The sequence below is a fragment of the Lepidochelys olivacea genome (assembly GCF_965140295.1).
Source record: "Lepidochelys olivacea isolate rLepOli2 genome assembly, chromosome: 7".
NCBI lineage: Eukaryota > Metazoa > Chordata > Testudines > Cheloniidae > Lepidochelys > Lepidochelys olivacea.
The window spans coordinates 63238603-63256123 of record NC_140417.1 but is presented as its reverse complement, the minus strand read 5'-3'; the positions used below and the strand labels follow the sequence as shown (position 1 = coordinate 63256123).

Genomic DNA, 17521 nt, shown 5'->3' with positions numbered 1-17521 from the left:
ATTATACCAGTTATTAGAAAACCTGGAAGTTTTTTCCCTCCACTCCAACAGATACACATACTTAATGTGCACAAACTTGATAAAGTTTATCCTAAACAGCTCTTTTTTCACCTTAACATACAAGTGTGAACCATTATCAGATTGGTCTTTAGTCCCATCGAATAGGATAAAAACTAGTTCATAATTATTCTTAATAGAGAGACTTTCTGCATCTATACTGTTTAATACACAGGTGAGACTTCATCTAAAAGACCACTGAGTCTGTAAATTGTAAATGTAAATGACTCCTTCTGTGTAAACAAAATAAAAGTTTATGACTAAATATTTCATTTAGCAAATTGATTTCCCAATTAATTGAATGTAAAGAAGGACCATGCTAAACATTCCTAGTGTACATTTTAATGATTCCAAGACACTGACAGCATTTTAACGCTTTTTAAAAACACAATTCTTCACAAGATCATGCAATATTTGCACAGGAATAAAGTTTAAGTAACTGCCCACACTTCTAAATGAAAACTCACACATTTAAGTTGGACAGATTGCACAATAGGTTTCTGATGCTACTTAGTCATTTGCATAGTTAATATTACTTTTCTAGTGTAACAATCTCTTTGGTGGGGTCAGTGTATAGGAGTCAATTTTTAAAGAGCTGTACCCTTTTAAGCTTAAAACTTCTAAACAAGGTATTTTAAAACCATTCATCTCAGAAAGGCACTCCTTGCTTTATAAAAAAATATCATGTTACTGTTAAGTATTTTAAAAATCAGAATAGTGATACACAATCTTCCATACTTAAATACATTCATTCTCTTATAATAAACTGCTTGAAAGAAAAAACAGGAAAGTGGAACACATTAACCACCTATCTCCAATACTCTTATTTCAGCCAACACAGTATAAATAGTCTATAAATAGGAAATTATAATGTGAATAAATTAAAATACTGTGTGTCTGTTGTGGTCCAAATGGTTGTCTGAACAGCATTTTATTTGACGAATGGATAAATGAGAGCATATTGTACCAGCACATTTTGACTGCTTGAATAAAGATTCAAGCTCTCTCTTTAGCTACTCTGTGTTGTGCAGTACTGATCAGAGAGAACCAAAAAGTAACAAAAACAAGAGCAAAAGTGTATATCTAAATTCAAGCCACACCTAAAGGACTAAAATAATCCACCACCAATTTGGTACCATACCAATGAGTACAGCTGCATTTTCTTCTGTGTAGATAGAGAGGTCATGTTTTTTTCTTTAATACTGAGAAAAAGTATAAATTATCAACTGCAAAAATTAAGGCACACATTTTGTTTTAGATTCAATGTTCAGTCTGATGCAGATAAACAGCAATTTCCCCTTCTCCAATTTCAATCTTTTTCACTTAAGCATGGGAAAGGAGTGGGAAAGAGACACAAGACAACCTCAAAACAGAATCCGGTATTTGTAAACAATACTTTTTTCCTTCAGAAAACTCTGAAACTGCCAGTTGCAAGAGCAGCAGCATGTAAGATAAATCAATTAGCTTACTAATTTCTCCCCTCTCATTTATTTAGCTCTGCACTGTATTTGTCGTAATTGACTATAATTATGTTAATTACTAACTCCAGTATAATTACTATATTTACTGTCATTGAGCACACTATGTACCCAAAGCAAAGCTGGCATTTGTTGGGCATCAAAAAAAAAAAAAAAAAAAAAAAGTGCAAAGTGTCAGGAGGAGTTTTTCTGAAAACTGGCTGATATACCTTCAGCAAATGAAAGGGCATAAGAGATTTCATGCAATGCTAGTTTGAAAGCACTGGTTCATTAAGGATATTAATTTTCTGATAACTACACATTTAAGCATGACACACTGGAGCAGTATCTACAGGATTTAGCAATTATTAATGCGTGACAGTTTCAAATGCTAAGTGAATCAATTAAATAGCAGCATTCACAATCTGAGAAGAGATAACTGCTTCATAACTGCCTAAGTCTACAATTTTCACATGACAAAAAAGGGCCATTCAGGCTCCTTCAAATCCTGACAGGTCAAGAAAGAAGTTTGAAACAAAAGCACCTTATAACCATCATCTCTCCTCTTTACTTGTCAGATCAACTTTGCTAGTGTCTCTGCTGAAATGGCATCACCATGCCAGCTGCCACAAGGTGATTTTTCATGTCTTGTCAAAGAAATCTTTTATTCTATTTGCTCTGCATTAACATGTTACATTTATTGATCAAGCCCTTTCTGCAGCCACAGCAGGGCACTGTGCTCTTATGCCTAAGGGGGCTTTGATGTCCTGGTGACATTCTAGACCGAATAATGCACATACTAAATGGATTTAATGAAGAAATGTGTTTGTGCATGACAGCTACATTAATAACAGCCCCTCACACTGATAAATATGCAATTGCTACTGTTAAGAGTTACCTAATTACAGTGAAAATATTTCTCTACCTTAGAAATAAACCCATCAAAAAGTTTTAACAATAGTGCATTTTCTTAAACATTTCTAAATGCTATAAAGATCAGTCTCCAGGCTTTAAAAAAAAAAGTGTCATGCTTTATCCTGATTTATTTTTTTTAAACTTATGTTGTTCATCTCCCTGTTCTGTGTCTCTTATTTCCGCAACAATGGCAGGATAGAAAAAGGGCAGAAATATAAAATCCTCCTTGGAGCTAAGAAGAATGGGCCCTCAAATGCGGGCCAGATTCTAGCTTGAACTTTCACATAAATGCAGACAAGACGAGAAACACAGAGGCAAAGAATTGCCTGCTCCCCACCATAGCCCACGGATAGGACACTCCACAGGCCCAAAGCGTTCAGGGATATATTTTTTGCATACATGCCCACCCAGCTCATCCACAAATTTCAAACACTGAGCAAAGAATTAGACTGGCTTCTCAATTAGCCAGCCAGCAATATTATTTAGCTTAACATGGCACCCATAGAGATCATGTGTGTCACCCAAACACTAAAATGCATTTAATCTTTAGTGTGGAGAGAGAAAACTAGCAGACAGACTCAGCTGAAACAGTAAATCAAACTTCCAATCTTTTTTTTTCCCCCCTCTTCAAGCTGATAAAATGCACACGATGGATGGTTACTATCTACAGGTCCCTGCACTTCAACCTACATCTCATCTTCTTTGTTATTATATCCTCTCTGCTTATTTCAGGAAAACCCCTACACGAGGGGCAACTTCTTGCTTCCAGCTCCCCCAATTAACTACCCTCCTTCAAACCCATTTCAGTGAAGCTTGCCAGCTGTCATCTCTTCAACAAACAATGCCTCATTACTTTTGCATTTCAGCTGTTGCCCCCTACATTGTTTCAGTCTCAAATAAAGACTAGTACACTCGCTTTCTACATATTATGAGAACTGTGGACTCTAAAGTGTCCTACAAAAAACAGGGTTTATTGCGCTCTCATTCAGCAGCCATGACTAACACCTGTTTTGCTGCAAAATGGAGTATTTAAACATTAGTGTGTGGGGGGAAATAGCTCATTTCTAAGGCTAGAAACTGAAGAATCCTTTCTACCACTCCCACCACCCCTCGACACAGATTCAAAATGGCTCCCACTCAGGTTATATGACAGAAGATGCCCATACCAGTCTAGTGGTGTCATCCCCAACTCTAAGTGTATGAATTTCAAGTCCAGATGAATATATAGGAAATTTAAAAACCCAATGTCAGAACAAAAAGAACCACCACCTAGAGTTAGAAGCTTATTTCCAGCCAAGCATCAGAAGGATCTTTTATAATGTGTTATCTCATTCTTAAAAATGTTCTAGAGTCAGCTGAACTGATCTGAATTAATTTTTTAAATTATGACCTAAACAGGTCTGTCATCCCAATCAGAACTGAGAAGAACCAAAGGAAAGAATGGAAAGTAACTGCATTTTGTGCATTTCATTAACTATTATGTCCAAGAGATGTGCACAACAGATGTCATGATAGTGGCAAGTAAAGTTCTGTTCACAGCTACTTTTTGAGTTACCATTCTTTAACACAAATCAGCATGCATGGCTGATCCTGCCCTACTTCTTTACATGTATCATGTTTGTCAATCACCAACACCAGTTGGTTTTCAGCAACTTTTCACTGACAGCATAGACTCTGTAGTTACTTCATCAAAGACCTCAAGAACAATTAATTGAGGCACTCACCTACCTGCTGTCTTCATGTCTGCTATGAAGTTATTTATATTGCCAGTCGGTACCTGCACAACTCACGGATAAAAAACTGTTCAAGAAGCCACAATATTCTCTATTAAGAAACAAGTCGTCTAATGTATTCCATTCACCATATTAAAAGCCATTTTGCAATATCTACGCAGTAAATTAGAAACCTAGCCTCCTACAAAGTTAGTTATATTTCCTGGATGAATGTAAGAGGCTAGAGGAGAATCCAATGCCAGAAATCACAAGTCTGCAACCTCTACCATTGCTTCTGGCAATCTAATGTCACCTGGTCAAACAGCAGTGCATAATCCACTCAGAGGATAAAGCAGAAAATTGCTGCAAGCATCATTATATTTAAACAGATATTTTTCTCTTAATGCTATTTTTCACTGACTAGATTTATCATAGTGATGTTAAATAAGATGTGATTGCAAGTAATTTAGTTTTTAAAAACAAAGCTTCCTATTGTAATGCATCAATGAAGTTGTCTTACTTTTATTGCTAGATTGAGAGACATCTTTTATCACCCTTTTTGGCCACGTAATACTTAAGGCATCTTGTCTACTGTATGAGGATGATCCCTTAGCAAGCTATGCCTTGCTTCCATTGACATCAGTAAAAATAGGACTGGGCCCTAAAAGAACACATACTACCATTTGTTTCATTCGCACTATAAACTGAACTAACAGTTTTCTCCTATCAGATCTCTTTCTTGTTTTCTCCCCATCCTATAATTTTTAATGCCCACCAAATGCTTTATAAAAAAAAAATCCTATAAATTAGCAAGCATTCATGTAGTTAACTGTCTAGCAGATGGTAACCACCATTCCAGTTATATCAACCATTTCTATAAGAGATATGGGATGTTTCCTTTTCTGATACAATAACCTCTCAATGGTCAAAATGCAAAGTTCAAGAACGGTTATTTAGATTTGTATACAAAAAAGAAAAGAAGGAGGACTATCCCAAGTGAAAGCACTCGGCCATAAATTACAAGACAGAAATAAAATTAAACTGCCAGCAGAACACAAACCCCCCCAATCTTTATTATGATCCCTTGACTGGATGCAATACCATTCCAGTCTTCCGTGGACCAACTGTTTCTCTCCCCCCCGCCCAATCAAACTAAATCCCTCTGTATCAATAAAGAAACTTTCTGTATCTTATCATTTCTTCCCCATTTCCCAAAAAATGGCTTTTAAGGAGACCAAATCAGGCTTTTTACATTTTCTAATAAGATCACTATTATTAAATCAGAAGATACCTCACTATACTACAGCATTGTCAGTTCTTCAAGCAAATGAAGCTTGGTAAGTAGGATGAAAAGATTTCACTGTTTAAAACTACTTCAGCCAAAGCCCATGACATCCCCACCAAATGTACATCACTTAAGGCTATGAACTTCCACAAACACATTTTCTGTCTTACGTGTGACAAAGTTCCTCCTCTACCTTGGTGGGTCTTGCGCTTATTGGCAGATTTGCTCACCTCGTAGATTCATGGCAGCCCTCAGTTTGGCCGTTTTCGTGAACCCACAGTCCAGGTCAGCTTCTCCTGTGTCTGACCCGGAGTTGCGAGGTTTGGGGGGAACCCGGGCCCGCCCTCTACTCCGGGTTCCAGCCCAGGGCCCTGTGGAATGCAGCTGTCTAGAGTGCCTCCTGGAACAGCTGTGCGACAGCTACAACTCCCTGGGCTACTTCCCCATGGCCTCCTCCCAACACCTTCTTTATCCTCACCATAGGACCTTCTTCCTGATGTCTGATAATGCTTGTACTCCTCAGTCCTCCAACAGTACGCGTTCTCACTCTCAGCTCCTAGTGCCTCTTGCTCCCTGCTCCTCACACGCACACCACAACCTGGAATGAGCTTTTTAAATCCAGGTGCCCTGATTAGTCTGCCTTAATTGACTCTAGCAGCTTCTCTAATCAGCCTGTCTGTCTTAATTGTTTCCAGAAGGTTCCTGAGTGTTCTGGAACCTTCCCTGTTACCTTACCCAGGGAAGAGGGACCTACTCAACCTGGGGCTAATACATCTGCCTTCTATCACTCTCCTATAGCCATCTGTCCCGACCCTGTCACATATGCTATAATGATACAATCAGCACTTGAGATATGATGTGTCAAGTATGTGAATTTGCATTTCTATCCTGGCTCAAAGAGTAATAAACAAGGGAACCTTATTCTCTCTCTTCTCTTGTTAAAATTCGGCACTGGTGAGGCCACACCTGGAGTACTGCGTCCAGTTTTGGTCTCCCCCGCAACAGAAGGAATGTGGACAAATTGGAAAGAGTCCAGCGGAGGCCAACGAAAATTATTAGGGGGCTGGGACACATGATTTATAAGGAGAGGCTGAGGGAACTGGGCTTATTTAGTCTGCAGGAGAGAAGAGTGAGGGGGAATTTGATAGCAGCCTTCAACTACCTGAAGGGGGGTTCCAAAGAGGATGGAGCTAGGCTGTTCTCAGAGGTGGCAGATGACAGAACAAGCAGCAATGGTCTCAAGTTTCAGTGCGGGAGGTCTAGGCTGGATATTAGGAAACGCTATTTCACTAGGAGGGTAGTGAAGCACTGGAATGGGTTACCTAGGGAATCTCCATCCTTAAAGGTTTTTAAGGCCTGACCTTGGCTGGGATGATTTAGTTGGTGTTGGTCCTACTTTGAGCAGGGGACTGAACTAGATGACCTCCCGAGGGCTCTTCCAACCCCAATGTATTCTACGATTCTGAAATAAATTAATGCCAGAAGTGACTAGGAGAAACCATTTTCCTTCTCAACGTAAGCCATAATTTCCACCATTGCAAGCAGCCAACTGTCCTCACAGTTTTAGCCATTACTGTTTCATTCCATCCACTGCAAGATTAAGCCTTTTGAATGGTATCACAAAGTGTCACTATCCTAGATCAAAGGTGAGCGAGGAAATAAAATGGGTAGATTTTAGGGTAACATACTTACCTCATAGTCCATTTGAGGTCTACCATCTATTTTCTCCCTCTTCCCTAAAAGGATTTCCCTCCTAGTGAGGATACTATTCAAGAGTATTGTGAGGGGGGTTTTCCTCCCTCAAATGCTTTGCCAACTTCAGTGCATTTTGTTCCTGTTAAAATCTTCTTTCAGATTACATTACAAACGAGTGCTGCTTAAATATTTCAGGCATAAACTAAATGTTTGAAAGGAATTATTCTTCAAAATCTTGCACAACACACAAAGAACAAATTCTTTGTCCAGGTCCATTACTTCGGTAAATCCAACAACAGAAGAGTAATCCTGTTGTTTAAGCATTAAACACACGTACATGAGGAATGCTAGAAGTGTTTTGAGAAGAAGCAGCAGAAGTTTCTGTACAAGCCTATTAGCCAATTTGTGTTTTATGTTCACAGTTTGTTTTGGTTTAGAGGACGTCCCCGTCAGTGAAAGGAAGTAGCATGTTAGATTATAAAAGAGTCATTAGTATTTACAATGCACAGACTGTTCTTCAATGCCTATTTTGCTCCACTATCTCTTGCGTATCTGAAATCATTATCAGTCCTTCAGAGTTTACAGTGGAACAGGGTATCTATAATAAGTGTTATCTACTGTTTTTAATTTATCTATTAGAAGAACAAGATACTACAGTGTTGCTTTCAACTGACAATTTTTAAAAGTAGGCTTAGGGTCTGCTCCAGTTGAAGCCCATGGAAATAAGACCATTACCACACTTGGAGAAAAAAGCCTGCTTATGCCAAAGTAAACTGTGGAATTCCAGATTTGGAAAGCGTAACCTTTACACAACAGCCAGTAAAACTTAAGGATAGAGTCCGTAGGGTTTTATTCAAAACTGCTGTAAAATTCAATGCAAGTTAAAGAAAAATGTCTCCTTTCAATAGGTTTTTTGCACAATCCTATGGAATTCTCTATGTTGAATTAAATTTTAGAGGCCTTCTCCATGAGGATAGTTTTGTTTTAAGTGTTAAAAAATAAATATATAGATATAGATATATGCCTAGATTGTATGAATTCATTTTAGCACACTATCTGGGAAAACAATATCCCAGAACTTGAAGGTCACAACTGTAAATATGCAAGGAAGATGGGGTAAAGGAGAGCACACTTACTTGTAACTTGGCTACTGGTGAAGCACTGTTGGACTCCTTCTCCATTTTTTCCACAGAAAAAATGTTGTTTTGCTTGTTCTCCAGAAAAGAGCAAATAAAAACAATACACGCTTTGCATTATGTAATATTTGGATTGATGCTAGGAGCTTTTGATAGACTGACCAGTTCATTATTCCTCCACATGCATTAAACATGCTAAATAGAAGATTAAGGTCTATAAAAACAGTACCACTATTTTAAAATAGCAATATGTATTTTGATAACAATTAAGACAATTTGATGTATTTTTTTATCCTTATCCAAATAGAAAGAACATACACATAGCAACTAAAAATATGAAAAAATGGAAAATATTTCACTTTTGGAGGCACAGCCTAATTCTGCTCATACTGCACTTGAGAAACCAAAACATTGTCACATACCTTAACAAATTGAAACTGAGGTCTAGCCTTTTTGCAATACCTCCATATTTTCTTCCTAGAAATTCTGGAATTTCTTTGCAATCTTGACTAATGTAGGACACCTACAAATTAAGAAGAGGAAATATTTAATAAATGAACAATTTATAGTTTCTCATTGATCTAATGACATGGCAAATAAAACAACAGTCACTGTCACCTTACAAGCTACATCAGTTTCAGTGCTATGGATTCCACCCAGAGTCTTGCTTTTCTCCTGCTATGATCAGCTTAACAGTTATTAATTCATAGCCGAATGTAAATTGGGTTGGGATTTCCTACCTTGACATGTTAGTAATTTATCATATTTTGCACACCCATTAATTATTTGGCCTACCTGGTCAAAAGTGAATAAGGATTTTTGGGTGCCCAATTTGAGGCACCTAAGAGAGAGCTGATTTTCAGAAGGCTCAACGCTTTCTAAGTCCTTTGATACATCTCAGTTCATCACCTTTTGGGTGCCGGACCTAAAATCATTAGTTACTTCTGAGAATTTAGGCCAGAATCTCCAAAGCACCGTACAGTCAGTCAGTCTTCACATCTCCTCTATGAGGCAGATATTATCCCTATCTGTATAACTTGGAAACATCAGAAAAGCCAAGTAAGTTGCCAATGACCAGTAAGGAAGCTAACATCATAGCAAATCAGCTACAAAACGAAGCTAAACCCTCAGAAGTTCCTGGTTCACAGTCCTGTGTTAGGACAACACCACGCCCTTGTTTATTATATATATTTATATTTATATTTATATTTAATTAGAGAAACTGTTGGTAGCAAAGCGTGTAGGCTACTAGGATTTGTCTCTGAGCCAGGATGAACTGGCCGACGATACCGCCACAATACTCCCACACGGTCGGATGGCAACGTTTATATATCCTGCTACACTCCAAAAATTGTGGTTCAAGTCTTAGGTCTTATTTCTTCCAAGAATCCCCACTAAAATAAAACAGGAATGCCATACATTAGCTGTAATGAATTCTAGATCTATGCTGGATCATCTCTCCAGTAAGTCACTTACACCAGGGAAATGGTAACCGTGACTAGCTACTAAAAAAATCAATAGAATTATGAAAAAAAATAAAAGCTGACATTTGTAAGATTTGCACTGCTGGAATCCTACCTTTTATGACAACTTGCTGCTTAGTTGGGCATCACAATATTTAATTGTAAGTGATATAAATGCTAAGTTAGAGTCCCCTTTACAGTTGGTCTACAAAATGCCAAACCTTTCAAATTCCAGATAAGGAACAAATTATTAACAAAAGTAATTCATGTTCTGTTTTGATAATATGTTCTCTGAAATATAATCGACCCTAAAGGACAACTTGCCAATGTATTCTTCGCCTTTACAAATCCCTTAAAACAACTTCAATCTGATAATACAATATTGCATCCCCTTTAATTCATTCTTATTCAGTAACTACAACTGAGGAAGATAGCTGACTACAGTGAAGTAATTTTTACTTTAATACATGAGCTGAAAAATAGAGACCTCAAAGTTCAGCCTAGCAATTTCTTCCCTCTTCTTCATAGGACATCTTTCATCATGGCTTTTGCAATAAATTCTAGTACCAAGACAAAGACTTGCCTTTCACAACTACAAGGAGGAGGAAGAAAAGTGATTTCTTTGGATAGCTGACATCCTAATGACTTGGAAATATTGGAAGCCCTCATCAAAACAAACAAACAGATAAATAAATAAAATCTCTTATATGCATATGTCTTACTTGTATAATGCCTTTCATCCCAAAGGGCCATAAAGCTCTTTACAAGATACATGCGTATGCACAGACATTTTAATAAATAGATGATCGAGTCAATCCACCACTGAAACGCAGCCACCTCTGAGGTGAAATGTATACTATAATTTTGCCACCAAGGTCACAGAAGAGATCAGGACAGCAAGTGAAGGATAATTTCAGTAGTAGAAATAAAAGAGGAATTTGGTGGTGTCAAGCCTAGTGGACACGGTAAAAGACTCAGAAAATCTCTATTTTAATCCCAGCTCTGGCATCAATTCACTGTGTGGCCTCAGGCAAATCACTGAAGGTCTAATTTGCTCAACCCATCTGAAGATTTGACTCTTGACCTCTCTCTGACTAGGCCGAGTGCATGCTCCCAAAGTGTGATTCTTTAGCCTCTGTATTGGTGGAGCCTACGTATTGGTAACCAGATGGGTTCCTAAAATTAATGGGAATAAGTGTCATTTAGACTCTGTCCTTCCTCTCCCAGTCATTTTTTGCAGGGCGGGAGCAAGATACCTCAAGAATGGTGAACTCCTGAGTATTTGTACTACCTTCAGGATCATCCGGCATTCTTTCTAAAAGAGAAGGGATCTTAAACTTCGGTATCCTAGTCAAATCTATCTTGGGTAAAGACAACACATTCTGCTCACATTATGCTAGTGCAAAGTATTATATTATTAACACAGTGTCTTACCAAGAATTTAAGAACATTAATTCAAGCCTCCAAGCACCTTTATAAAGTATTATCCCCGGGAAACTTTGGTTCACAGACCTGTACAAAAAAATTTCAATTGTTGCTTTCTAAAAAGTTATTCACAAATCTGATTGCAGGTGAAATTTCTTACATTTCCACTAGCTTCTCAGGGCAAGGGTTAAATTCCATACCCGAGACATAAAAGTGAATTCTGGACCATTCACCATATTCACAGTGGAAGCAGCTTCTTGCATTAAAAAAAATTATTTTTTAAATTACAACTCACTTTTTCAGTGAGGAATTTCCCTTCCCCCTCCCTCAACTTAATTTTAGTTGCCTATCAGAGTTTGCCCAACCTGAGTGCCCCACATTGCAGCAGGACTCAATATCAGGGGAAGAAAGCTTCCCGAAAAGACTTTAAACCACTCGAAAGGCGGTATTGACATTCACTATAAAAATCCAGATTAACATATAGATTAAACTGCTTATGGAGAAGGGCAACACCTAGACAATAGGATCCTCATCCATCACTAGAACTACCAAGTGCTATGGTAATGCCAGTAATGTATTAATAAGATTTCTCCAGAATTGTTTTTACTTCCAGCTCAAAGCAATTTACCAGGAAGCAATACAAGCTATTGTCCCTGCCAAATCTCCAGTCCCCACTTCCTTCATCGTAAGGATCAGCCTTCAAGTACTGGTCCCTCAACATTCCCATTGCTCATAGATACTGAAATATATAGTGGCTGTCCAGCCCACTGCAATACCTAGATAGAGTGGAGCACCATAGTGACCAAGTCTCATTCCTTGGCTCTTTTGGATATAAGACGGCTTTTTACCATCGATAAAAACTGCTCTCCAGATATCCTATAGACCAACAAGGTTGACGGGACTGGAAGATGCCGAGGATCAGTAATGGGGTCCAGAGCCTTCCATACCTAGTTTTCTAGTTCAAACCAAAACCAGGGTTGGTTATAACCAAAAGTTGTTACTATCTGACAGCTGTTTGGTGCCCTATATGGGGTAACCAACCTGGACCAAGTTTAGAAAGTTTATAACAAAACCCCAAATAAGGTGGGTTGTGTGTGAGTTCAGGTTTTATTGTGAATGTTTCACACCATTATAGTTATTGATAAATTAAGGAAGAATTTGGGGTTTTTAAACACACATTTTAAATTGACATTGTCGCCGTCACTAGCTTCACTTGCCCCTCTTTCCTCACATAGTTTCTGTACTGAAGAGTATGACGCAAGTTACCTTTAATGTGACCATTTTACAATGACTTTGCATTGTGAGCAGTGTGGTTACACTCAATACAATGTCATTCATTCCAGGAAGAATGTTTCCAAATAGGATTTTTCATAAAATTTAAAGATGATACATACTAAGACTGATGCATTCTCACTGCCATAGAAATATACATCTGGAGAGTGATACTAGTCAGTTGAGCATTATCCTGAATACTGCTAGAAGCCCATATGTTCTCCTGTTAATTGAGTATCCTGAAGAGAGAATCAGATACTAAAAATACATTGTAGTTAATATGCAATGTCTGAAAGAGAGTCATGTTTTGAAACAAACTTCATACCACTCGGAACACATTCAAATTAAGAAAATATTTAGTTTAGAAGGGATATTGTCAGCCTCTAGGGCAGGAGGAATCATCCATTCCATGCCACAGCACACCACAATGACCACAGAAGCCGTTTCTTACAACGGCTGCAAAGTTAACCAATTGCCTGCATAATCACCATTTCTAGAAGCAATACATGGAATTCGCTTAACTAAAATATCTGTAAAGGAATGATCCTATTAAAGAAACGTTTAGCCGTGAAGCACTCTTGGTACAATGATGCAGTACTTTCATATAAAAGGTGTTTGGTTTTGTTTTTTTAAAAGGTCATAGACAAAAAAAAAAAAAAAAAAGACACTAATTCTTAAGTGGGAGATTTAAAGCCAAAGGGGTGAGTTTGGTGCCCAACTCCCACAGAAAAGCAATGGAAGTTGGGTTCCTTACTCCCCTTTGAAAGTCTCCCCATAAGCAAGTGACATTATACATATGAAGAACATGTGTTTCTCTGCTAAAAGTAAGCATAGTGACCACATTTTAGTCATTCCCCTCCCTCCCCCCACCCCCAATTTTCATTTATTCTTTAAAGAGATTAGTGATTTTGGAACAGGAGAGCCCTCTAATCATCCATAAAAAATTATACATATCAATAAATAATAATATAAGCTTTCTCTCTCCATGCACACAGCCCCTGCGGTAGGATTTATGTTCTTTGTACACCTCATCCTCCAAAAGGTCAAAAGACTATTCACTCTCCGTGACCCATTCAAACCTGGCTGACAGTCTGGGTCCCACTGAAGACAAAAGTGGTAGTGGTTTCTCTCAACAGATGTAAATAGTCACTGAAGCTAATGGAGAAGATGACAATTTACACCAACTGAAGATGTCAAAAGATGCCCTCACAAGCTAAGGACATTCAAACACTACCAGCCTGGGTGAAACTGAACCCATGACCTATTTATTTACAGGCTTTTCTATTATCTGAAAAACTCCATAAACTCATTCCCAAGCTCTCGGGACAATATACCATTCCCAAGCCTGACACAAGCTGCAGAAAGGGAAGCTTCCTTTTCAGGTAAAATGACAAGTAACAGTGGTTTTACAGAGACACAAAACACAATAAAAGTTATTTCCCTTTTGTTACCTTAGTACCATTTCCTTTTCAAATGTTGTATGCACTATGGATACATGTTGTATATCTATGTACTGACAGACTGTGGGAAAGCCTCAGAAAAACATACAGCTGCACTGAAGTGGTTAATAATTATACTTAAGAACTGTATAGGTGTGGCCAGTAAACTATCTTTAGAAGCAATAATCCAGTGTCTTAATTTTACAACAGCTGCATGTGATGTGATTTATTTATTTTAACAAACACAGTTTTCACCTGCCATTGCATGAACAACATCCGATCTGAAACACATGCTAAGTGCTCCCCATGGAAACACATTTAAAAACGTATCTGTTGTAAATACAACAATTAAAGAAACAATGCACTATCGAATGGAGGGGCACGGGGAAAATTTGGAGTTTGTAGCATTTGTAAATTATGGGTCTTTCATGTAAGAGAAGCATACTAACAACCTCTCAGGAGTAAAACCATTTTGTATTTACACCTGGGCAGGCAATTAGGTTCATAAGAGTTTATTTAAAGTAAATGATAAGTTTTATTAGAGTATAAAGTGAAGGTAAACTTCATGAGTCTAACCCCAGAAAAAGCAAGTAGCTAAAGCAATTTTCCTCCCCTCCAGTAACTTAACCTGCCTGGACACTGAACAAGTAAAAACTAGACTCCAAAGGTTTGATTCACCTTTAACCTCTCTAGAATAGCGCCTCCCAGCCCCCACATGCCCTTTGCACCATTAATTGCAACTAAGGAGGGATAGGGTGTTTTTTGTTTTGTTTTTTAAAGTTACTGAAAAATAGCCAGGCAGGCCTGGTACCCCCACCAGACAGACAGACTCTCCACGTTAAAGGAAAGACAAGGTGTGGAAGAGGGGCAATTCTCTGCCCAATAAGAGGCAGCAGAAATGAATAAATAAATCGAGCTCTTTGCGCGGGGGGAGACAAGTAAAGACATCCCCAGACACGGGGCTATCTCCAGCTATAAATAAAACATGCCCTGAAGAGACGGACCCAGACCCACGCACGCTGCAGAAGAGAAAGGAAAGACCCGCCAAAAGTGCTACTGCTGGGTTTGCAAACAGCTGGACACAGACACTTACTTGAGCTCCATTTCCCACGACCCCTGCCATCTCTGCACACTACACACGGCCTGGGCTATGCCCCCTCAGCTACAACCCTCTTGGGACAGGGGGAACTGTAGCTAGCTGCAGGGCTTGGGTTCAGTCAGTGGGGCTGTGCTTTTGGGGGAGTGGGGGTCAGGCACTCAGCTCTTCTTTCTCTGCCTCTATTAAGGGCTCAGCAGCTGCAGCTGCTACTTCCTCACTCGTCAGCTGATCCCGAGCGGAAGCATGGCTCCGCTCTGCTCATGCAGCTGCCTGCTGCACTTGCGGACCGGCGCTGCAATGCAAAGCCCGGCTCTGTTCACAGGGGCTGCCCGCGACCTGCTGGCGGGCTCGCCCTGACAAAACCCTTACCGGCAGGTGGAGGCGGGGGTGGTAGCGCTGCCCCTCCCCCCGAGTTTGGGCTGAGCTGAGGGAGATGCGGGCTCCCTTTGGGTTGCCACCTTCAAAATGCAGAAGAACCCAGCTACTCTCCCCCCACCCCAAAACACAGCCACTCTCTCCCACTGCCAAAAATCAGCCACTAGCCACCCCACCACCGCCAACAACAGGGGTCCCAGCATCCCCGGGCTAGCTACTTGTTAGCAAAAAATGTTTTAGAGAACTGCTTTACGCACACAAAAACCATCCCCAGGACTGCTCTGAGAAAGAAGCACTGCAAGTCCACGGTGGATTGGTTTGTTCTCCCACTGTGGTAGCAGAGACGATGGACAGTTGTCAGGGATTCAAATTCCCTCCCCTACCTCCTTCACCAGCAGAAGTGGGAGCTCCCAGCCAATTCAGTAATTTGGGGCAATTTCAAGATGGTTTTGAAAGTCATAATGAAAAATCCCACTGTATTTTAGAGTAAAAGCCTATGCCACTGTAGTGGTGTTAGTCATCAATAGAGTTTGGAGCTAGTCCTTGGAGAACACTGTCGTTAGTTTGCATTTAATAAGATCCTACCAGAAATACATTTGGAATTCTCTCATGAAGGCATGGCAAATTAGTCCTTACAGAAACCGACCCACGAAAATCTGGGCTACCCCTGTGGGATGGGTGGCATCGCTAAAAATGGATTGGATGGAATAGTAATATTGAAGGCTTCCTGTAAGGATCTAGAACCTGATTTTTCAAGGCAATTAGGTACCTAAAGATGCAGACAGGTGCCTATTGGAAATTTTAAAAGTGCCTAGGCAACTAATGCCCATAGATACATAAGTACTTTCGAAATACCACTCAGCACCTATCTATATCTTTAGGTGCCTAAATACCTTTAAAAACTGCTCCCTTCTGCCTCTCTATTGACAATCTATAGTTCCGAGTGTGACAGCTATAGCAAGTTCCTGTCATATCCTTTGAAAAACCTTATTGAAATAAGTTTGTTTCTTTGGAGTCAGCTGTATTAAATTAAAAATGTATGTATTATTGTAGGCCAAGATTGTATATAACCTATCTAGAGGGAGATATGACAGATGTGAGGCCTGGGAGTTAACAGGACTATACTGAAAATGTGCCAGGCAAGAATGGACTTTGGGGACAATAAATCTTAAATGAATTTCCTGGGGAATCTCTAGCGAGAGGTTAAGTCAAAGTCCCCACCTCTAGTTATGCAAAAACCTAGCCAGTTGAAGCTATGCCCTGAGGAGAAAGTGACTGTCTGCTGGTTACCTGTTCCTGTGCCTGAAGATCGAAAGTCCAAGCTATATGAAGAAACAGCTAAAGTGCCCAGACTAGGTCCTGGTATGAACTTCTAACCAGAGGGAAAACCCAGCTGTGGATTTGAAGGACTGACACCTACCCAAGGATGGAGTTGGGGTGGCCACTAGTAAAGTTGTTAGCATGCATGTAGGTTATCTTATTGTTTGTAATATGCTTACTGTGTATTGCTTTCACCTTAAGAATAAATGAAGTTGCTTAGAAAGAGCAGTGTGGTAATTTGTAACTGCTGGCAATTGCGCTGTTCATAGGCTTCAGAGAGAAAGCAAAAAGCAGTCTTGGGCTGTTTAGACAGTCTGGCTTGCTGGAGATGTAGGCAGAGAACTCTGCAGCCTTAAAGATTGCCCAGTCAGGAAGGAGTGAGGCAGGGGTCCCTGCTCAAGAGAGGTGATGGCTGGGAGGTAGAAGCCTGAAAGTGACCACAGAAGGGAAGCGCAGGTGCAGTTGCTGTGAAACTGTGATACAGATCACTTCTGCAGAAACCATGGGCAGGTTGAGAGGGGAATATAAGTTGTGTGCACCCCTTTGGGCCACTCTGCAAAACTGTCTTTGTTGTTCATTCAGTGAAACAGTGGAAACTAATAATGTACTTGCTGCTCTGTCTCTTAACCACATCAGGAAGTATAATAGATACAGCTGTGGCATTATTTCTTCACTACAGTCTCATTCTCTCCTTTTCCTCTGGCTATTCTGGAGGGAACTCAGAACAAATAGGTTAAGGACAATTTACAAATTTTTATTTCTCTTTTTTATTTTTCCGAGTGCATTTGTATTTAACATGTTAAGAACAAGAATACACACAAAAAATCATACATAACTAATCAACAAATCACTTCTGGCCTGCTTCTCCACT

General features: G+C 39.5%; 1 protein-coding gene across 1 annotated transcript in view; it reads right to left on the bottom strand.

Annotated features, from left to right (window-relative positions):
- Positions 1 to 15136, bottom strand: part of LRMDA (leucine rich melanocyte differentiation associated) — a 957336-nt gene extending 942200 nt beyond the window's left edge. The window contains exons 1-2 of the mRNA XM_084634653.1: positions 14950 to 15136; positions 8680 to 8780 (exon numbers count right to left, since the gene is read on the bottom strand). Of these exons, the coding sequence (XP_084490779.1) occupies positions 8680 to 8780; positions 14950 to 14979 (131 nt within the window). The 5' untranslated portion in view covers positions 14980 to 15136. The remainder of the gene's footprint in view (positions 1 to 8679; positions 8781 to 14949) is intronic.
- Between the last annotated feature and the right edge of the window lie 2385 nt (positions 15137 to 17521).